The sequence below is a fragment of the Grammomys surdaster genome, unplaced genomic scaffold, assembly GCF_004785775.1.
Source record: "Grammomys surdaster isolate TR1022 unplaced genomic scaffold, NIH_TR_1.0 194, whole genome shotgun sequence".
NCBI classification, from domain to species: Eukaryota; Metazoa; Chordata; class Mammalia; order Rodentia; family Muridae; genus Grammomys; species Grammomys surdaster.
Genome location: NW_021604639.1, coordinates 11708751 through 11732075, shown reverse-complemented (window position 1 = coordinate 11732075; position 23325 = coordinate 11708751). Strand labels below are relative to the sequence as shown.

The following is a 23325-nucleotide window of genomic DNA, read 5'->3' as shown; positions in this document are numbered from 1 at the left end:
CAAGCAGAGGCCGAGATGACTTCATCTTACGATGCGGGAGCTGCAGCTCCAGTGTGAAGGCTTTACCAGGACGGAGGAATGGATGATTTAATGCAAACTCCTTCCTAGCCTTCCTAGGCCTTGCAGTGCCAGACACGCGGCACAGCCAGACGTCCCAGCAGAAACAATCAACAGAAGCAGGAGAAACAACCAGAGAGCACACAGATTTTTAAAGGATTTTTATACTATATTAAAAAAAACACAAAATAAAAAAGGGATCCATCAACATATATCTTAGAAGTCCATCCAAGAGTTTCAGTGTCCAACAGCCATAGAGGCTAACGCCTGTGTCATTGCTCAGTCTGCAGCTCATGTAAGGATCAAGGAGGTGACTTTAAGTTACAATCAAACTTGTTCTGCTAGATCCAAGACCCTGAATTTATCCAAATTGTAGAAACATGCTTTAACCACACGTCCACCAAAATACCTCCCATTCAGATCAACAACAGCTGAAAGTAAACAAAACGACAATTAGTTAATACAGGAATCTTGAAAGACATGGAAACAAATAGTAACTTTAATCCTTGTTAAATTCTTTGACAGTAGAACAAACCTTTAATGGCTGATTCCACTCTCTCAAATTCTAAAAATATCCGTACTGCTTCATCGTCAGGAGCACCAGGAATCTAGAATGGAAAGGAAGGCAGGGTAGAGCTGTGTTCGTGCACACACTCTAATCTCAATTATTAATATATATGTACACTCATATGCGCGCGCGTGCGCACGCGCGCACGCACACACACACACACACACACACACACACGGACACAAGGACATGGACACACATACACGGACACAGACACACACGCGCACACACACACACACGACAAAAGTGGTCAACCATCAAAGAAATAAATTGATCATATCAGAAAAATGTACTAATTTTTTTTGAGGGTACTGTGTTGGGGACTAGGAACACATAACTAAAGCAGAGTCTGGAGGAAGCATGTAATCAAGTGTCATACAGTCAGCAGACCCAGGGTGAAGCAGCAGTAGCAGCAATGAAAGCTACTGCTACACACAGGACTGCATTTTCACTAGCTTTGTTTAGGGGTCCAAGCCTTCCAAATATGGCTTCATGTCATGTATGTAAGCACAAGTTCAACTGGTTCTCAGGAGTCCTCACTCAGCCTAAGCCCCTTCCTCTGTCACTCTCCACACTCCATTCAATGCCTGGCTCACAAGTGAAGGTAGTAAGGCCTTCTCCGTTTGTTTAGGCTAGCACCGTTCTCAAGGTCTGCACTTATAGTCAACACTATTAGGTCTACTAGTTTGTATTTCCTGGTTGTTTGTTATGTGCTGTCTCTTCATCTGAACATATCCCTGAGAACACAACACATTTCTGGTGTCTTAAATGTTCTCAGGCAGGCAGTGGTGGCACAGGCCTTTAATCCCAGCACTTGGGAGGCAGAGGCAGGTAGGTGATTTCTGAGTTCGAGGCCAGCCTGGTCTACAGAGTGAGTTCCAGGACAGCCAGCGCTATACAGAGAAACCCTGTCTCGAAAAAACAAACAAACAAACAAAAAATGGGCTCCATGAGAGTAACTAAATACTTGCGAAATGATGCAATAAAACATTTGTATTATACTACTAAATAAAATCTACTTTTGTTTTTACATTTAAAAGTTAACACATAGCTGGGAGTAGTGATGCATGCCTTTAGTCCTGGCACTCAGAAGGCAGAGGCAGGAAATCTCTATGAGCTCAAGGTCAGCCTGCCTACAAAGGGAGACTGTGTCTTAAAAACAAAACAAGCAAAACCCACCTAGCATTACAAAAAGTCTAACTGATATGCATTGCTTTTTATAGGGAGACAATGTTATTAGACCAGTGCCACTTGTAGAGGGGGATTTATAACCTGCCAATTACAAATTATATCTCCTTACCTCAAATATCACACATTTCCCAACTTTGCCATATTTTTCACATTCTTCCTTGGTTTCAACTTCCAAGTCTTCATCGACCTCTCCTGCACCAACCATGTTCTATATACAGAGAAACAAATACAAGCATAATTTACAAATATCTACAGGTTTCAGAAATAACACTTTCTTTCATAAAGGCAAATGCTCTCTCCCCTCTACCCTACCAGAACTAGAACCTTGCACACACTGGGAAGTACTCCAACACTGAGCCCCATCCTAGATTCGGGATATGTTCTAATCCCAAAAGAGAGAATGGAAAATTCTACCTCTAAAGTATTAAAGCTGGCATTTCTGTGAACAGACAGGAAGCTTGGAAAAGTGTTACAAGAGTATCTGTCCACCAAACACCTAAAAGGATGTTTCAGAAATTTCTAATCATTTTAACAAATTAGTCACTGCAGTCTCAATGTAACGTTTTACTGAGAGGATAACCTAAAACCCATCTGTAAGGATCTACCCAAAGGTATTATTTGCTAAAGTATCATTTTCAGTAATCTTTTCAAAAATTTATTGTTCTTTTTAAATGTACAGGCATTTTGCTTGAATGTATGTCTGTGTACCATTTGACTGCCTGGTGCCCTCAAGAGGCCAGAAGAGGGTAGATCCCCAGGAGCTGGAGTTATAGGCAGCTGTGGACCACCATGTGGATGCTGGGAAAACAACTCGGGTCCTCTGGAAAAGGATTGCATGCTCTTAACCACTGAGCCATGCTCCAGCCCATAGTCTCAGTATTTTATAGGATACCAGTGGGACTTTGTGAACGCCTGTAAAGACAGGTAGTTGGATGACACAGAATCAAGGGACAGGTTTCTTTTACTTCTTACCCTCAGCAAGACCACTTTAGTAGGGCACTTAAGAATTTCAGTTAATGGATTTGAATCCGACTTCTTGGATGCATCTGTATCAAAACATGAGACACTATAATCGTTAGTTTTAATTGTCCTAGTTAAATCTAGACATACAAAATCTAGACATAACTAAACCCAGAGGTCTAGAAAGGCCTCTGAGAATGTCTGAGATATTGTCTTAGTAACAATCGTTGAAGTGGGAGGACCCCTGCAGTTTGGGGGCCTAGACCACACAAGGCTGGGAAAAGTAAACCAAGACTAGGTAGTATGCATTCATTCATTCCTCTCCACTCCCAACTACATTGCTATGTGACCAGCTGCCTCAAGTACCCGGTGCCCTGACTGCCCCTCAGTAATGGATTGTAACCTGGACTTAGATTGAGCCAAATAAACACTTCCTCTCATAGTTGCTTTTGCCAGGTTATTTTACCACAGCAACAGGAAATGAAACTAAGAAGTGTTACTGAGTCCCAGTACAAGACTAATTCAATTACAATACCAACTTTTTCACTTGTGTCCAAGAGTCATCTATAAAAGCATCTATGCAACCAGTCCCTGCAGTAAAAACATGTTCTTCTTTGATATATGTATTTATGGTTTTTCTGAAAGTTTCTAGCTTCTACCATTACCCACCATCTTTTGCTCATTTTACTTCCTGAAGGGCTGGCAGAGCACAGTTTATAATATTTACTGATAACCCTTGGAGTAACAGTTTAGGTTGCTGGCACAGACAATTAACTATCTAGCTACTAGCTAAGTTGGCTTTAGATACTATTGTAAATTGGGATCATCCCCCTCCCCCCCTTTTTTAAGGTAGCAGCTAGCACTCGGGCAACTGGCTGCTGCTGAGGCTGTGCACCAACAGGACCGTCAGTCGAGTCTACCATACTTTAGGAAAGGGAATTCAGATGAGCGGACTCTAGGCCTCACCAAATGAATATGTAAATTCGTAAACAAAAACCACTCTACACTGAAAAAAAAAAAGCCTGAGATCCACTGAAGGTGTGGACAAAGCAAACACAACCACTAAGTATTTTATCAAGCTATAACGATTACAGATTTTTTGCCTAATCAAAGCGGCTGGGAAATTTTGCTCCCACAAGCATAGTTATGTGTGTCTTGGTTCTGAAACATAAAGACAAGTTTCAAGGCTTCTGTCCTAAGACAGAACTAGCAGTCACTGCTTCCCAAGGGAGGATGCACCATCCCTCAGGAATGAAGGACCCACATGCTCTGTGAACTTACCCTGAGACTCGCCTTTCTCTGTGGCGTCACCCACAATGATCTTGCCGCCCCGCTTGCTGGTCTTCTCCACGGACAATGCAGTGCTCAGCCCTTGCTCATGCTTCCCCAGTCCTTGACCTTCCCGGAAGCCATACTTCTGCATGATCTTATGAGCCACTGTGCCACTGCAAGGAAAGGAAAAGGATCCTTAGAGCTGATGTCATTGACACCAGAACACACTGCATCTATAGCAGCAAAGAAAGGTAGCATTTGAAAAACCTTTTCCGGTGTCAAGGGCACTAATGGAATTGGATTCTTGGTCTGCTGCTTTCTCCAAGAGGACAGCAATTTACTCCTAGTGTCCAAAGGTCTCAAGGGTGTTCCCAGAGACCTGCTTGGCTTTGGATCATGAAGCCCAGCTTCACTAGAGTTGTACCTGCTTGTGTTTTGTAATTCTTTCAGAGTTCCTTTTGAACAATCTATTCCAGGGCAAAGCACACTTCTACAAAGGCTAAACTGTACTACACTGGAGCTTTCTTAAGTACAAGTTAAAAATCCAATTCTTCTTTAAATGAAAATCAAATAAAGCGAACATTTTTATGGTAAGCAGGAAGGACAAGACCCAGAAGCCCCTCCCCTTCCTTTTCCCTCCAGCACACCTTCCTCTAAGACAGTGTACTGGAACTGCACCGACATTTGTACTGCTAAATGTACTCTCCATTAGTGCAGCTGAAATCGTGTGACTGAAGAATTTGAAAAGTCCCCCTGCTGTCCATGAGGCCAGCTATCTACTCCAGCTCTTACTTTAGTACCTCCTGAGAGTCCTCAGAACCTGTACTACAAGCAGCATTCTGTTTAGCATAATGGAACAAAAAATTTAGGGCAGCACCACCTGAGAAGTCTTTCATGGCATCAGAACACTAATAAAATACAGTGGCCCCACACTCCTGCAATTCTAACACTCCAGAGACTGAGGCAAGTAGTAGCCAAAGAATAGTGAGTTTGAGGCCAACCTGGGCTAGAAGGAGATACCACCTCCGAACAAACAAATAAAATCCACTAGTCTTACTCAAATGTCAATCATAAAATGGATTTTTTTCCCTTACTATGACAAGCACTATAGTTAGAATGACAAGCGTTTTTTGTTTTGAGGGGGAGTGGTTAGCGACAAAGACAGGGTTAGTGTACAGCAGCAGACTATCCACCACTGAGCTGCATCTCCAGCCTGCAGAGATTCCTAAAACCAAAGCTGTAAGACCACAGTCTACGGCAGATGACCCGTTCCCTCAGGAAAAGCCAGTGCCCCTCACCCTTTGGAGATAACATGGACCATCTCTAATTCCTATGAGCTATTTTATTTGCATGTTATGAGAAATGATGTAATTATCAGAAACTTCTCCTACATAGCAAAATGTGTCTAAACCATCCATGACTTTACCAGAGGCTGCTTTGTATAAACCCTCACTGGTTTGGAAAACACTCAGCATGGTATGAACACTAATCCTCATAGAGCAACATGGGACCAAACAAGTATTTCCCTAGAATCCAAGTGGCTTCATTTTCAAATGAGTTCTACCTATGTAAAAAAAGCAACCACTTCACAATGTATCTCAGTCTCACTATGTAGCCCAGGCTAGCCTGAAACTACAACTCCTTCTACCTCTATCTTCAAGGTGCTGGGATTGCAGGACTGGGCCACACCCAACCTCTTCGTCTTAAGCCACTTCAACATTCTCTCAGTTAGAAAGGATACTCAGCACTTACCCCATGTTAGCAAGGAAGGAGTTGCTGGGACCCGTTGGAGATCTTGGTCTGTCCGGCTCCTCATACACTGGGGGAGGAATAGCAGCTTTGGAAGACTGTGACCGAGGTCTTGAGTCCTCTTCATAAGGAAAATCTCGGGGCACTGTTGAAGAAAAGTAAAGTAGGCTCACCACAGCTTTGCAAAAACCACAGAGGCTTTGCTAGCTTCCACTCTCAACCTGGAACTGACTCAACCTACATTTGTCATGTTCTCTCTTCCCTAGAGAATGCTGTCCCTATCTCCACAGGCATCACAGCCACCAGGAACTGTTCGGAGATTCGTTTTTAGATCCTCTCATTATGTCATGTGTGTGCCTGAGTGTATGCATCAACAGGAAGCTTTACAGACAGCAGACACAGGCCCTGCTCTCAGAAACTGGGTCATTGTCAAGGTGCTTTGTTTGTACAATATATATTTAACCATACTCTTAAATTATCTTCCTTTAAAACATAATAAATAGTATAATGTATATTAAAGACCATTGGGGCTGAAGTGGTGGCTCAATGATTAAGAGCACTGGCTATCATACTGAGGGCCCAGGTTCAGTTCCCAGCACCACACAGTGGCTCATAACCTTCATAAATCCAGTTCTAGGAGATACAATGACCTATTCTAACCTCTACAGGTATCAGGTATAATGCAGGCAAAACACTCATATACATAAAATTAGAATGCAACAAGTATTTTCAAAAGATTATTGATGGCTTTGTACTGGTTGTTTTTGTGTATCAACTTGTCACAAGCTGGAGTTATCACAGAGAAAGGAGCCTCACTTGAGGAAATGCTTCCATGAGATCCAGCTGTAAGGCATTTTCTCCAGTAACGATCAAGGGTGGGAGGGTCATTGTGAGTGGTGCCATCCCTGGGCTGGTAGCTTGGGAAAGCAAGCTGAGCAAGTCAGGGATAGCAAGCCAGTTAGTAACATCCCTCCATGGCCTCTGTATCAGCTCCTGCTTGAGTTCCAGCCCTGACTTCCTTTGGTGATGAACAGAAATGTGGAAGTGTTATCTGAATAAACCCCTTTCCTCCCCAACTTGCTTTTTGGTCATGATGTTTTGTGCAGGAATAGAAACTCTGACTAAGACAGGCTTTTAATTTTATTTGTTTTATTTTTGTTTCAGGTGTACGAGTGTTTTCGCTGCATGTATCTCTATGTACCATGTGCATGCATGCCTGGTGCCCATGAAGGACAGAAGGTGTCAGATTCCCTAGTACTGGAGTTATGGATGGCTGTTATCCACTATATGAGTGCTAGGAATTGAACTTGGGTCTTCTGGAAGAAAGCCAGTGCTCTTAACCACTGAGCTATCTCTGCAGGCCCAGCCAAAGTTTAGGCATGACTGCACACAAAGCGCAGGACAAAGCCCAGTCCAGGAGAACTGACAGTGGGTGGGCATGCTTAGCAATACAGTAGACAAATGCTGCTCAGTCATGCTCTAAACCCAGTACAAAATCTGTTGCCTATGTGAGATTTGTTAGACAGGCAAAATGCTCATACACATAAAAATTAGAATAATAAATATTTTCAAAAGACTACTGATGGCTTTTAGTTTTGTTTCACTTACTTTATTTTTGTTTTATGTCTATGAGTGTATTGCCTGCACATACTCTTCTAGCATAAGCTAGCCTGGAAAAATCACTATATAGCACAGACTATTCTTGAATTTGAATACTTCCTGCCATTGTCCTTCATTCTAGTCAAGGAGCATGAGCTATTGTTTAGTATTGCTCTTATTTACTTCAAATGAACCTACCACAAACATGAAACCTTGATGAAAATAACAATAAAAATGAAGTTATCTTCTTGTATAAAAATCTCCATTTCAGAATGGGCACTTAATCCCAGCACTAAGGAGGCAGAAGCAGGCAGATCTCTAAGTTCAATGCCAGCCTGGTGTACAAACTAAGTTCCAGGACAGTCAGGGCCATACAGAGAAACCCTGTCTTGAACCTTACCTTGCAAAGGAAAAAACAAAAACAAAACAACAATTTAAAAAAAAACAAAAAAACAAAAAACCTCTAACAACAACAAAAACCCAAACCAACTCTGTATTTCTGAGATTGGTATTTAAAAGTCCCAAGTGTGGGGTTGGGCATGGTGGTACATGCTTCTAATCCCAGCATTCAGAAGGCAGAGGTCACATACAGGGCAGTCAGTACTACAAATTTGAAACCTTGTTGCAAACCAAACAGAACAAAGCAAAGCATCCCAAGTGCAGCAAGTAGCAAGGGCCACTGTGACTTCAGGGCTGAAAACCAGGCTATTTTTGCTCAAAACTCAGTAAACTAGAGATCCAATCTTAGGATCCTCACTGTCTATAAATACCTGTGTGATAATAAAAGAAAGAGATGTACATACACTCTTTGTCTTTCTCTACAAGAGAAGTCGGTGGGGCGATGGCAGCTCCTCCCATACCTGTGAAGACACAAGGACTGTGGTTAGCAGTATATTTTGTTTCCAATTGAGAAAACAATCAGAGAATGAATCTGAAGAAATGGAATAAATCCAGTTCCCTGGGATGCCAAAGCCACTGCCCCATCAAGCACATCCCCGACACCTCTTGGGAGTAAGTATGAGTCCCAGCTCTTAGGATACATTAAGGCAGTGCCACCATTCCTGCCATGTCTGCTGGTCAGATAACATGGACACAAACTGAAAGACATGACAACTAGGGTATCGTGAATAGACTGTAAGGAATTCTTTACTATATGAATCCCAAAATACACAGTGTCCTGGCCATCCCTCTAGCACTTTGGGAAGTCGCAGAAGGCTGTGACTTAGAGCACCAGGGGACCCTGTATCAAGTGTCCCAACCAGATGTATTGACTTCATCAGTGGAATAGTAAGATCAATTGAAATTGGCTATAAAACCATGCTATATCAGCCCAAAATGTTTCACAAAAGAACTTAAAGCCAGTAGAGATGCACTGTCATGAACAGACTAGGTGACATATAGTAACAAGAAATACAGACCTAAAGACAACCTTAAATTTCTTAAGAGATATTTTTAATAGACATGGCCTTGAGCTTGTGCTCCTGTTTCTAATTACAAAGTGCAAGACACAGTCACATACCACTGTGCTCGCTGGTAAGTCTAAGCCATAGATCAAGCATTTTAACAGAATGACAACAATCACTAACAATTTCATCAATATATCAACAAAAGTCTGCAAACGCAGGTCCTCTCAGAATATTCTATTGGAATATTCCATATTTTCAGACTTCAGTAGAATATGAGTGACTAAAACCTTGAAAAGTTTAAAGCCACTGAGAGAAGGTGGGATTACTGTGTACATCACAGGTAGAATGCTGCTGGTTCTCTGTCAGTTACAAGTTCAAACACAAAGCTTCTCACTGAAATTGCATACTTCCTGTTATTATTTAAGAGAGGAATTTTTTCAGAAAGCACACCTTACAAAAAAGATAGCAGTCACTTTATGAGCTGGGAAGATGAGACTTGAAGTATTCAACAAAGAAAAAATGTTAATCAAAATCAAATAGTGGCTGATATCATGCATCAAGTTTACAACACTACCAGACACACGGTGCATTCAATAAACACTAACATTATTCTAAGTAAGAAAAGCAATGGAACTGTGGTGGTGTGAACCTGTAATCTTAGCATTCATGGGGCTGAGGCAGGAGGACGGTTGTGAGTTTAAGGTATGACTGGGTTATAGTTTCAGGGCTCTATAATAAGATAGTCTCAAACACCACTACCAAACTAAAAGTCAATAACCAAAAACAACAATACAACTACATTTAACTCATTCATCCATGTAAGTACTAAGATTTTTACATCATAATCTTGTTCTTTCCACTTAGCAGATATTCAAATTTTAAATTAGACCCTACAATAGGCATTAGCATATATCTGGGGAGAGTATTACTATCATGAAACACAATTACACATACAGAAGTTACCAAGTGTCATGACACATAATCTTTAGGTTTTGTGTTTGAGACAACAAATTACAACGAGGGCTTCAGGCAAATAAAAAATTCAGGGTAAGACCAAAGTGGGCCTATAATATCCAGAATGTTCTGTCCCCGAGACTACTGCAAGCTAACAGATTCTGCTCAGAGCTGTGAAGGTCTGAGATGCTAAGGCAGCATCTGTTTGGTAATAGACAAGTAGAGGATTCTGCCAACTAAGCCAGCCAAGTAAAGTCCCAGCAAGCACACCACCATGAAGCCACAAGATTATTCTGTTCATATAAGTACCATTAGCTACTGCTTGCAACTGTTGCTATGAATGTATTTTAAACACAACCAAACCCCTTCTTACACAACAGTAGGTAGACAGAAGGTCCACAGCCTCCAGTGTGGACTCTGATCTCCCTGCTCTCAGGCAGCAGGTGACATGAAAGAGGCTCGATGGATGCTCAGATGCAGCCAAGTTAGCGGCAAATGGTCTCTGGATGTGGTGTCTCCCCCTCCACCCAGGGCTGGCTGGAAATCCCCTGGGTTTGACAAGAGGCAAAAGATGACCAGGCCTCAAGTTAGGAGAAGGGTAGAGGCAGAACTAATACTGTTTTCAAAGTGGACAGCAGATGTCTCACCCTGTTTATAAAGTTCAGAGTGGAGTATATATTAAACAGCATAAACCAGAGCTGCTACGGAATGTGGGCTGGAGGGACTCTAGAGCACTGGCCCAGGCCCCAATTATCCAGAACCACTGTGAAGTGAGCCATGTTCACAAGAAAGGGAAAGCAAAGCCTGGGGCAGCGCTGAGTCTGAGGCCAGCTTGTCTGCGCTCACGCCTTACTTCTTTTCCTCCGCTCTCGCTCATAATCTTCATCCTCATCAGAATCTGGGTCTGGTCGTCTTGAAAACCCACTGGCTTCATGTCTGTCTTTACGCCTCCTGTAATGACAAAGTTACAAATGGCCACCACAGGTAAATTAGAAAGAACATAAAGACTAAATGTCATTGTGACTTCCTCTTGGCAAAACAAGACAAAGAAACAAACAAAAAACCCAAAGAGAAAAAAAAAAAAAACGTTCTTTGAGTATAAATTGTCAATTTTTATATATATTCTGGGAATGGATACAACAGAAAAATTTAAAAGAAAAAAATGAACAACTTTAACAGATACATGGGTATAATTCATAGGAAAAAAATTGACATTTAATTTTTGACATTATGGCACATGATTTCAGGAACTGGGAGGAGAGAGGGAGAAAAAACTATAGTCAGAATCTAATATATGGGAGAATAAATTAAATTAAAAAATTAAGAAATAAGTCCTATTACCTATAATTTTAAGTTATAAGTATTATAAATATAAATAAATTTAAAAAAACACATGTAATTTCACCTGGCTCAAAAACAAGAAAGGAAGCCAAGTGTAGTGGCCCAAGCCTTTAATCCTAGCACTAGAGGCAGGTGGATCCCTGCGTTTGGAGCCAGTCAGGTCTACAGAGTGATTTCCAGGACAGCCAGAGCTATATAGTGACGCCCTGTCTCAAAAAACCAAAACCAAAATATAGTAAAGGAATAGCAATGAAACTCTGTAAATGTGATTCTAGCAGTCACAAACCCTCGAAAAAATTTCAACAAATTGAAATTCTGTTTCAATTGTTTTGTTTCTGTTGTTTTGATTTTGAAACAGAGTTGGTCTTGAATACTATGTAGGTGGGATTACAGACATGCACTACCACACCTGGATACCAGGGGGTTTTCTAATTCATGCAAAGAAATTATCTCAAGTGTGCTATCAATGTGGGATGGGACCAAAACCAAGTAAACTCTTGTTGATTGAAACAATAACCTCAGGCCTAGAGACAATACTAAAATTCACTCTTTGTAATGCACACTGAAGACATTTGCTCCCAAATCAAAATGAAGCTTACTTTTCTCTTTCCTCTATTTCCTTCTGTCTTTCCAGCTCCCGCTGCCTCTGCCGCTCTTCTCTCTGGCGCTTCACCACTTTCTCATAATCGTTAGGAAACATAGGGTCATATTCATCAGCTAAGGGGATCAGAACTTCCCCTGCAGAAAACCCACTGGGCACAGGGTCCTGAGGAAGTAAAAACACCTAAGTGAGTACCATCTCATATCCTGCAGGGTTATCATAGAAGCAAAGGTCACAGGATGAGGTGAGAGAGGCTTTCCAGATTAAGGATCCTCCGTTTCCTAGTGAGTCAACAAGTGCCTGGGAGGCCCCCCCCTTACCAGACGGCAGCACAACCTGGCAATTACACGAAAGATTATTTAAAGAAAAGCACTGACAAATATAGTATCTCTTAAATGAGGTTTAAACTGTCACAGTCATCATCAGAATGACACCTGTACAAATATACATGTGAAAATGAATTATCATTTTCCAGACTTCCTTTGCTCCCTCCAGGTAGTTTTTCACAGAGCCACAAACTAGACACACAGCCAAAGATGACTTGAACAACTCCTAACTAAGCCTTCTGCTTCCCTGGAGCCAGTCCTATCAATGATACTCAGCATTATGTCCATTTTTTTATTTTTAATGCCCTTCTCTAAAATGAGTTCCAATACTGTTAACATACAATTAGAAATAACCCTATAGTTTACATTAGAAGAATTAAGTTACAGGTAATCTACTGGAGGCAATCCACTGAGACCATTAAAAATGACCATATAGGTGCTGGAGACATGCATCAATAATTAAGTGCACTGACTGCTATTCCAGAGGACTCAGGTTTCACTCCCATCACCCATATGGTGCCTCCCAACTGTTCCACCTCCATCCTAGGGGATGCATCTGCACAGGCAACGGGCACACATGTAGTATACTGAAGGATGTGGGCAAAACACTCACACACATAAAAATATGTTTAAATGACCATGTTGGATCTATAGTTTTGACAAGGATGGATGGACAATCACTAAAAACAAATTACAGAGCTGAAGGCAGAGAAGTTATTTTAAAATTATGTAATTTTATAATGCCTGGAGGGTATGTATGATTGAAAAGATATGCTTTTCTTTTTTACCCATTTTTCATTCCCAACGTTTCCATAATAAACTATTTTAGGTAATAAAGGTTTTGATGGTGATAAAGTAAAAATTGAGTTGAAAATAATACTAGGTTTCAATGGCCTATTGGGGAGACCCTTGTGTGGATTTGAAGATGGTCAGTGGTTAAGAGTGCTTACTGCTCTATCAGAGGACAGATGGGAGCTTGATTCTCAGCATCCACAGGATGTTCACAAATGCCTAACTGCAGCCCTAAGACATCTAATGTCCCCTCTGGCCTCCATGGACACGCACACACAAATAAAAATGAGGTTAAGTCTTATAAAAAGAGGAACATACATGTAAAATAAAAGTGGAAAATACTTCAAACCATAGATGGGTGCAGGTTTACCTTCAGCCCAGCTGCTACATGAGGCGGCGTGTCTACGATCTGTCGGTCATCTGAGGAGCCTCCTCGCTTCAGGTCGATGACCGGAGCAAGCACTGTACTTTGCTTTGTCCTTTGGCTCTGACATCAGAAACAAGAAAAATACACCAAACTTCCAAATTAAAATTCACGCTACTTGCAACAAAGACACCTTTTCTGGTCTCTGTAACAAACCTTAGGCTGTGATAAAATCAGCCTTAAAACAGCAAGAGTATAACACAGCGTTCTTTCTTACTGTTTTCTGAGGGCAGGCTGGCCTCCAGTGCCCTATGTAGCTGCTAATGACCTTGGATTCCTGATCGCCTCCCTCCACGTTGCTGAGTGTTGGCTGATCACCAAACCCAGGTTATACAGAGGAGTTCACACAGGACTTCCTGAAAACTAGGCAAACACTCTACCAACTGAGCTACATCTTCATGCCTTTTTTTTTTTTTTTTTTTTGCTCTTTTATAAAAGTATTGATTTCTCCTACTTTTCTATAAAGTTTATAGTAAATGTGACCATTTTATGGCTAGCCTTAAACTTAGAGATCTACTTCTCTGTCTCCAGAGAGTGAGTCCTACCATACTTCTTTTAGAATGATTACCCCAAACTAAATAAAAATTGTTCCGTATGTATGTATGTATGTATGCATGCATGCATGCACGCATGCTTGGGTGTGCATGCATACATGTGAAGGCGGGGGTCTCTCCTTCCACCATGGGGTTCTAGGATCAAACTTGGGTCATCAGGCTTCACTCACTGAGCCATCTCCCCATCCCTGCCAGTTTCCTAAGCATCCCTCTGATGTCCTCATCTTCAGCAGTCCCCTTCTCTGACACCATCTCCACCTTCTTTGTTTTTTCCCTGGGACACTGTTTTTACAAATGCTGCTTATTCTACATATGTCTCCTTAACTTATACCTCTATGTCCCAGTATATCTAATATCTGTTCAGATTGAGGTTAAAGCTTATAGACAAGAATATCTCACAGCAAGCTGGTGAACAACACCAAATTCTCAAAAATAAAATATAGATGAAACCATACCTTCATCTTTCAGATACAGGTAAATTTTTACAAGTAATTTTTCTCTACCAAATTTTTACAAGTTTGGTGAGTACTCTGAGAAATTTACTGAAGAGCCCAAGAGAAACAATACAATGCAGCTTCACTTTCTCATAAGAAATCAACTACATAGAGAATCCTCAAAATTCACATCAGAAGGTTAGCAGACGATTTTTTAAAGTAATATTCCACATTGCCTCATTAAAATCTATTTGCAATCTTAAGATATTTGCTAATAGCTGACATTAAAATATCTGTACAGTTGGATGTGGTAGTGCACACCTTTGATCTCATCACTTGGGAGGCAGAGGCAGGCAGATCTCTGTGAATTTGAGGCCACCTTGGTCTGCACAGACAGCTCAAGGCCACATTTTGAGATCTTGTGTCAAAAACAAACATAGAAATAATGAAAAAGATGCACTATTTCAAAGATAGTGTCATGTCTAGTAATTCCCACCTATAACATGCTAAGTATGTTCACAAATATCAGAGCCTTTCTTGGTGCACACTGTGGCTCTGATTATTCTGCAAAGCTCAACTCCAAACTTCCTACAACAAACTGGCTGGGATCCAGCCTAGACCAGAGACTATCAGGACTACCAGTACGAAAGCAGCATCTGAAAACAGTTCACAGTCAAGTCTCCAACACACTCCAGTCTAAAGCCAGTCTCGTAGCTGAGTTGAAGTCTGCTTTTCTTCATTCCTACTCCATGAAAAAACAGTCCTGCTGTTTCCAAGAGCCAGGAGAAGTAAAGTAATCAACTCTCCACCCCTCTCCCCATCCACTCTTTTATATTATCCAACAAGGAGGCAAAAGAGGAAGCTTAAACGGAACTGTTCTCACGGAACTCAGCAGACTTTCCCATTCCTGCTCTGGGCCCGTTCTTACCTTGGCCTGAGTAAGCGCTGCCTTCTTCACCTGGAGCTGGGACTGCAGAAGCTTGAAGTTTTTGGACCAGCCTTCAGTTTTTGAGTCACTGGTCTCCACTCCCAGGTCATCATATAGGGACATCTTTTTGGTTTAATGCTGAAAGACAAGCAAGGGCAAAGACTAAATAATGCAAAACAGAAGCAAGTTATGAATGTCTCTGTGTTAAAATAGCTGTACCATGGACCCTGTTGTCACAAATGCATGGTTCTTTCTAATCTGCAAAACTATACCTGGGCACGATTTTAAAAGCAGTCCTCTAGAATTTTTCTTTTAAAATTGGTTCTCAGCTGGTCGGTGGTGGCGCACGCCTTTAATCTCAGCACTTGGGAGGCAGAGGCAGGAGGATTTCTGAGTTCGAGGCTAGCCTGGTCTACAGAGTGAGTTCCAGGACAGCCAGGGCTATACAGAGAAACCCTGTCTCGAAAAACAAAAAAACAAAAAACAAACAAACAACAAAAAAAATATTGGTTCTCATGTAGCTCAGGCTGGTCTTGAACTTATCACAAAGATGAAGTTGGCTTTGAATTTCTGACTCTTTCCTATACCAATTGAGTGCTAGGATATACTACTATATATGCTCAGCCTAGAATTAATTCTCAATCTAAAAGACTATGGTGAACTGGTTCATGAGTAAAATCCTTCAGTTATAGAACAGATAATGAAGTAAGACGGAAGCTCTCTATTTGGGGCATTAACTATAAAGATCCAAGAGCTAGAGAGATGGCTCAATGGTTAAGAGTACTGGTTGCTCTTCCAGAGGTCTTGAATTCAATTCCCAACAACCACCTGTAATGGTGGCTCAGAACCATCTCTGAGTCCCAGGAGAGCCAGGGCTGTTACAAAAAGAAATCCTGTCTAAAAATAAATAAAATAAAATCCTTCGCAGGTGTGGCCAGCCATTGGGTTTTAGTAAATTCCAGATGTATACAAGCTGACAACCAAGAATAACCATCACAAGTCTACTTATTAGCTTGATCCACAATACAATCGTATCTTATATTCAGGGCCTAATGATGACATTTTACAGAACCATTTATTCCCCTCCATGTGTAGCTCTGCCATCTCTGACAGTTTAAATTTCCCATCCATATTAACAAGATACCAATAGGCCACAGCTTTCAAAAGCAAACTAACTAGAGTAATTTGTAACTTAAGCAAATGGCAGAGCAGATTTTTTTCTGTTCTCAAAGACTTGTAGAATGACCTAATAGAGTGATCTGTTCCCTGTTGGAAAGATGTGTGAGAAATTCGTATGTAATAACAAGTCAGGGGGTCAATGAGAACCCATATGGTAGGAGAAAAATGATTCCCGGCATATGCCACCCTGGGCTAGGTTTATTCGAATTTACTAAAATTTGTTATCTCAAAATGCTTACAGCTCATCCCAATATGAACGAATTCCAATGATTTAAAAGAGCCACCTGTTGCAGAGAGACAAGCCTCACCTACTTTGAGAACAAACAGAATTATCTAGGAAATCATACTTTCCATCCTTATACACCCTTACCAATTAAGAATTTATGTCAATGGTCCACCCTTCCTGACTTCTCAAAGGATGGTCGCCCCTCTAAATCCCTCTTCATCCCGTCACCGCCTTAAACTGCAGAATACTCTACAGCGCTTCTCTGCGGTTGCTTTCCCACTTCCTCATTGGTGCAGCCTTTCCACTTGTAATAAAACTCCTCTAAACGGAATAAACATTGGCCTCTCTTCCAGGTCTTTCCAAGCTTGTAATCTGGTTCTTCAGATCAATCCAGGCCTGGGTTTTCAAACCTGCTTCTTAGAGATCTAACCCCTGGAGAACTACATCACTGAGCTTGCGGCACGAATTCACAGCACAGCTGGTCCAAGCAGAAGAAGCTCAAAAGCTAGCGGAGGGACATGAACGCTAAAACTCCCCTTAACATAGGCCTGAGCATGCCGGGGAATACAACTGTCTCTCTGTCTAGGTAAGACAACGTCCTCAACCCTTACTTCAGGTGCTCTGGAAGGAAACAAGTTTTAGGGTTTGGTTTTTTTTTTTTTTTTTTTTTTGGCCTCTCTATGTCCGAGGCCCGACGCACTCTGGGTTACTGGGGTCTAGAGACCCAACAACTTGGTCTGGACATGGGCCATGAAAAGGAGAAAGGTACGTTCTCCACTGTCAAGTGGATCGGGACAGGATGAGGGGAGATCTAGGCGGCCGGGTGGAGCATGGTAGGCTAAAGGAGCCCACCGTGGAGGGCTGGGAACCCTCGGGCAGCTCGGGGTGCAGCGCCCGCATCCCCGCGCCCCTCACGGCGAGGCCTAGAGCCGCGGCCTCGCGTCCAGCGCATCCGTGAAGGCGCGCTCACCCGAGTCTCCGTACCGGATCAGACCGCCTGGCAGGGCCGCCGAGGCGCCACTCACCCGGCCTTCCGAGACGATTGTGCCCATGGGCCACGGCGGCGGCAGCGCGGAGCCCGGCCGCCCTGCGCGGAAGCCCGCCCACCGCCGGAGCCCGCCGCAGCGCCGAGCCTCCACGGAGTCCGCAAAGTGATGCACCGCGCGGGGTAAGAGAGCGGAGGCTGCCGGGAGTACACGTCTGCGCCTGCGTGTGACTCGCGGAAGCAAGGCTGCACTGCCCGGCTCGCACTGCACCCTGCTGACGGGAGGACTACACTGCATCTCGTCTCTGCCGGCCGAGAGATGGCGCCATTGGCACAAGGTTTCGAGAGTCATGTGCCTTTTGACCTTTGAGTAGGAGCCGTGAGAATCCCCTACTGGCTCCAGTTATTCATTCCCAGCCACTCCCTTATATACTAAATGGTGGAAATAAATTTCTGCAGGCGAGATGTTGCAGAATAGCATTGAAAAAAACACACTGAGCTAGGTCTTCAGAGAAGGAATGTAAACACTATAAACCTTGCTCGCTTGGGATAAAAATTAAGCAAACGACAAAAGAAAGGTCACAGAAACCAGGATTTTGTGCAAACATGTTTTCCATATCTTTAGTTGCGTGTAAAACTTATTTCAAGCTATAGCTGGGTGGTTGTGACCCACACCTTTCATCTCAGCACTTGGGAGGCAGAGAAAGACAGACATATCTCTGAGTTTGTTTGTTTTTTGTTGTTGTTTGTTTTTGTTTTTTGAGTCAGGGTTTTTCTGTACAGCCTGGGCAGTTCTGGAACTCACTCTGTAGACCAGGCTGGCCTTGAACTCAGAAAATTCGCCTGCCTCTGCCTCCCAAGTGCTGGGATTAAAGGTGTGTGCAACCACTGATCTCTGAGTTTGAAGCCAACTGGTCTACACAGTGAGTTCCTGGACTCCATAGAAATCCTATTTCAAAAAACAACAACAATAACAACAACAACCAAAAAAAAAGGAAAAAGAAAAAAATCAAGCTAATAAAACTGTATTAGTCAGGGTTCTCTATAGTCAGAGAACTTACAGAATGTCTCTATATATTAAATTAATTTATTACAATGCTTACAGTCTGTAGTCGAACTAACACAGCAATGTGTAGCTGTGAATGGGAAGTCCAAGAATCTAGTTGTTGCTCAGTCCCACGAGGTAGGTTATTTCAGCTGCTCTTCTGTATAAACTACAATCTAAAGAAGTAGGTTCCAACAGATATGCTGGCAAGTGCTTGCAGGCAAAGAAGAGTTGAGTGAATCTTCATTTTTCCAAGGTCCAAGTTCCATACCTGGATCTGGAACTTACTTTGTCCCAAGCTGGCCTTGAACTCAGAGAACTGCTTGCCTCAGTTGCCTGCGATTAAAGGTCTGTACTACCTTGCCTGGGCCTAAGCTTTTCATAGACACTATGTCTCATGATCTCCATGTCAAGATCTGGGTCAGAAGCCTGTATCTTTCAGCCTCAAGATCCAGATCACAGGTGTGCCCTCTATTTCTGGATTTTAGTTCATTCCAGATGTAGTCACATTGACAACCTGGAATAGCCGTCACAAAAACTGTGGAGGATTAGCTGGGCCTTACACAAGCAAACACACCAACATCATAATCTGATTTACAAGAAAGTGTTCAAAGAATTCTGAAAGTTTGAAAATGCAAGACTGAAAAAAAAAGTACCAGTTTGTGGCAGATGAAGATAAAGGAATCAGATAGCAGCACTGCATGCAGGTGGATTTCAGGACAAAAGATTAAAGTGACATTTTGTAACACAATTTCTGTTGAAGGAGAAAAATAGGAAAAGCCATATATCAAATAACACAATCTCGTTATTCATAGTAAACACTAAAAGAAATAATAAATAGGGGAAAGGAATTCACACACAAACACACACACACACACACATTGAGTTTTTGTTTTTGTGAGGCAGAAGAGAGCAGTTAAGAGCACCGGCTGCTCTTCCAATGGACCTGAGGACCTTTGTTCACTAACCAGCAAACACATGACAGCTCACAAACATCTACAACTCCAATCCCAGGGGATCCAATGGCCTCTGTGAGCAAGATGGTGGATAGACTTATATGCAGACCAAATACCTGTACTCAAAAAATAAAATATATTTAAAAAAAGAAAATTGAGGTTTTAAAATAAAGTCAATTTGGTAGATCTACTATTACAGGCTTCTTTTGGGTTTCTTTTGGTTTGTTTTGTTATTTATTGTTTTTCTGTGGGGTGTTATTTGTTTGGTTTTGGTTTGTTTGTTTGTTTGTTTGTTTGTTTTAAGACAAGGTTTCTCTGTGTAGTCCTGACCATATTGGAACTCACCCTGTAGACCAGGTTGGCCTCAAACTCAGAGATCCGTCTGCCTCTACCACTTGAGTGCTGGGATAAAGGCTTCAAACCAAACCAAAGCAAACCTTTGTTTTATTCTATTTCTAGTTTCATAGTTACATGTTTCTAGTTACTATTTCTAGTTACATAACCTCTTAGCTCAGTGAATTTATCATAAACTTTGAAGGAACAGAACATTTTTTGATTTTTTGTTTGTTTGTTTTTTGTTTTTTGTTTTTGTTTGTTTGTTTGTTTGTTTGTTTGAGACAGGGTTTCTCTGTATAGCCCGGGCTGTCCTGGAACTCACTCTGTAGACCAGGCTGGCCTCGAACTCAAAAATCCGCCTGCCTCTGCCTCCCACGTGCTGGGATTAAAGGCATGTGCCACCATTGCTTGGCCAGAACGTTTTTATATGAGAATTTTCTTCTTCCCATTGGGAGGAGGAGCAGTAGGAGAGAGGTGAGCTGCAGAGCCAGCATACATGGGAACCCAAACAGAAATAAGTTCTGTGAATTTCCCCAACAATATTCAGCAGCTTGGAGTGGGGACAGCGGGAAGAAAAAGGTAGTGTTGATCAAAAACAGGACATTAATTAATCCTAGCCAAAATATTAGGAGGGCAGAATGTTCCAGAAGAAAGCAAGACCAAGGGGCATTTGAAGCTAGGACAGTGTGTAGATCAAATGCCCTGGCATACACCATGGACAGAAACTGGAGGCTGGTGTGAAGGGGGAGAAGAATGGTGAGTGCTCTCGGAGGAAGCAAATAGTTAAGGTGACAATTAGCATAGCTTGTATAAACTTATAATTTGATTATAACTGTGTGTACTGTGTATAATGATACTTTTGTTGTTGTTTTGAGACAGAGTTTTTCTATGTAGTGCTAGCTGTCCTAGAACATACTACATAGACCAGGCTAGCCTTAAACTTACAGAAATCCTCTTGCCTCTGTCTCCCAAGGACTGGGATTAAAGGTATGTACCATCATCCCCAGCTAGTGATACCATTGATGTCATAAAGGATAATTTTTGTTTCCTGGTGTATACTTTTTTAATGCCTGTGGTATATTTTTATTTGTTTGCTTTTTATTGTTTTGTATAGGACAGCTAAAACAAATTTTTATTTCATTTTTTAAAAGAATTACTTTATTTATATGAGTACACTGTCGCTGTCTTCAGACACACCAGAAGAGGGCATCAGATCCCCTTACAGATGGCTCTGAGACACCATGTGTTTGTTGGGAATTGAACTCAGGATCTCTGGAAGAGCAGTCAGTGCTCTTAACCTCTGATCCATCTCTCCAGTCCCCTTATTCCTTTTTTTTATGACAAGGAAAACAAAATATAAAATAAGTCATTAGAAATATTATCTATTATCTCAAACCATTTTGAATGATGTACTAAATGGTCACAAAGCATATGAGAAGCATTTTCAAAAATATGAAGAGTGTCAACGTGTCTTTTGTAAATTCTGTTGCAGCAAATGCAACATCAACAAACGTACAGCTTTCTTCTGAACCAATTTTATCGAATTATATAATGTTGCTCATACGTATGTTTATTGACTTTTAATGAGATCACTGCCAGTACATACATTATTTTCCTTAACTTCAGTTTTACATTAAGCCAATGTCTGTTATGCAGCCATCAAACCTTATGGTAAATCACACAGGTTTGTAGTCCAATTTAGACTTGAGATCCTTAGAATCAGCTGCTTTTCTGACAGCATTCATGGAGTCTTTCTGAACTCCAAAATCATGATGGGCATGAATCAAAAATACTAGCTTCTGCACAAACGTTTCTCTGGTATGCTCCACAGAGCCATCTGAGAGCTTTACAGTTACTTCAGAATTTATTTCACATGCTTTGTAATATGGCATGGATTTTCAACATATCTAAGTGTGCTTGTTCATTTGGGAAATCGATATGTATTTTTTTTCTGCCTAATTTTCCTGGATACAGCAAATCAGGATCCAGTGTATCTGGTCTGTTTATAGCCATAACCATTTTAACTCTATGTAGAATATCAAATCCATCCATTTGATTTAGTAGCTTCATTAAACTTCTCTAAAATCACGGCCAGCTGATGTACCCTCAGAAAACCAACTGCCACCAATAGCATCTATTTCATTCATAAAAACGGTGCATGGCTGGTGATCCCTGGCATAATTAAACAGTTCTCTAGTCAAACAAGCATTTTCACCAATGCACTAGTCTACAATAGAACTAGATACAACAGCCTTTAGGAAGTTGTGGTCCGGCTGGTGGGCAACAGGTCAGGCCAATAGTGTTTCCCCAGTGCCTGGAGGTCCATATAGCAAACATCTCACTGGAGGTATTATTCCTACACACTGGAATAATGCCTTGGTTTGTAATTCTATTACTTATAATAATTCCCAAACCAGCTCTGACAGCCCTCCAATCTCAGAATAAGAAACATTGCCAGTATCCTCACGAGACATATAAACCAAGGAGCCGCTGCTCCTGACAAATACCTCATGATGGTTAGTGTAGTTGGTTCAAAGCGACTCTCCTTCCTAGTATCAGCTGACTTCTATCAAGCGGCCCACGACAACCTACAACGTATCTTGGCCCATTTGTTGTTTTAACAAGGAAGTTTTCTTCTGTTAACTGTTTAAACACTGCATCCACAATCTGCTCTACACTTGGTAGTGCCTTCAGATCATTTTCAGACTTTCAGACTGCCTGGTAAGTTCTAATCGTTCCCTTAGCTCCTTATGCCGGTGGTCAATCTCCTTGTGCTTTAGCCTCTTCTTTCGGGAGTCCTGAAGCGCCTTATGTTTCGGTCCGCCATGATGAGAAGCTCATCCTGCTTTGTATTTTAATTATTTTTAACATTATTTTTAACATCAGGACTGCACTTTTCCCTCCCTCCTCTTTTCCCAGCCCGGCTCCGCCCTGCCCCGACACACCTCATCTCTAACCCCCTCCTCAGTACATTTCTTTGCAGACCTGCTTTTTTTTTTTTTTTTTTTTTTTTTGAGACGGGGTCTCCCACTGAACCAGGGGCTCACAGTTTGGGCTAAGCCGGATGTCCATTTCCTGTACTAGGGTTGGACACGTGTGATCACGCCCAGATTTTCTCATGAGGACGTGGATCTCAACCTAGGTCCTGATGCTTGTGCGTCAGATACATCTCTCCAAGCCCTTCTCTCATACGCCTTCAAACACATTTGTCCAATTTCCAGCATTCCTTCCTTCCTTCCTTCCTTCCTTCCTTCCTTCCTTCCTTCCTTCCTTCCTTCCTTCCTTCCTTCCTTTCTTTCTTTCTTTCTTTCTTTCTTTCTTTCTTTCTTTTTTTTCTTTTTTTGGTTTTTCAAGACAGGGTTTCTATGTGTAGCCCTGGCTGTCCTGGAACTCAGTCGGGAGACCAGGCTGGCCTCGAACTCAGAAATCCACCTGCCTCTGC

General features: G+C 41.9%; 1 protein-coding gene and 1 pseudogene across 1 annotated transcript; both read right to left on the bottom strand.

The window, feature by feature from the left end:
* Nucleotides 1-201: 201 nt before the first annotated feature.
* On the bottom strand, nucleotides 202-17701 carry Rbm17 (RNA binding motif protein 17). The gene is made up of 12 exons (XM_028769861.1): nucleotides 17587-17701; nucleotides 15157-15294; nucleotides 13187-13303; nucleotides 11697-11863; nucleotides 10610-10707; nucleotides 8200-8256; nucleotides 5801-5942; nucleotides 4058-4221; nucleotides 2789-2862; nucleotides 1926-2024; nucleotides 593-665; nucleotides 202-488 (listed from the first exon to the last, which is right to left on the bottom strand). Exons 2-12 carry the CDS (start codon nucleotides 15277-15279, stop codon nucleotides 385-387), a joined length of 1218 nt encoding a protein of 405 aa, XP_028625694.1. The 5' UTR covers nucleotides 15280-15294; nucleotides 17587-17701; the 3' UTR covers nucleotides 202-384.
* A 3858-nt stretch (nucleotides 17702-21559) lies between these two features.
* On the bottom strand, nucleotides 21560-23003 carry LOC114623174 (annotated as a pseudogene).
* Between the last annotated feature and the right edge of the window lie 322 nt (nucleotides 23004-23325).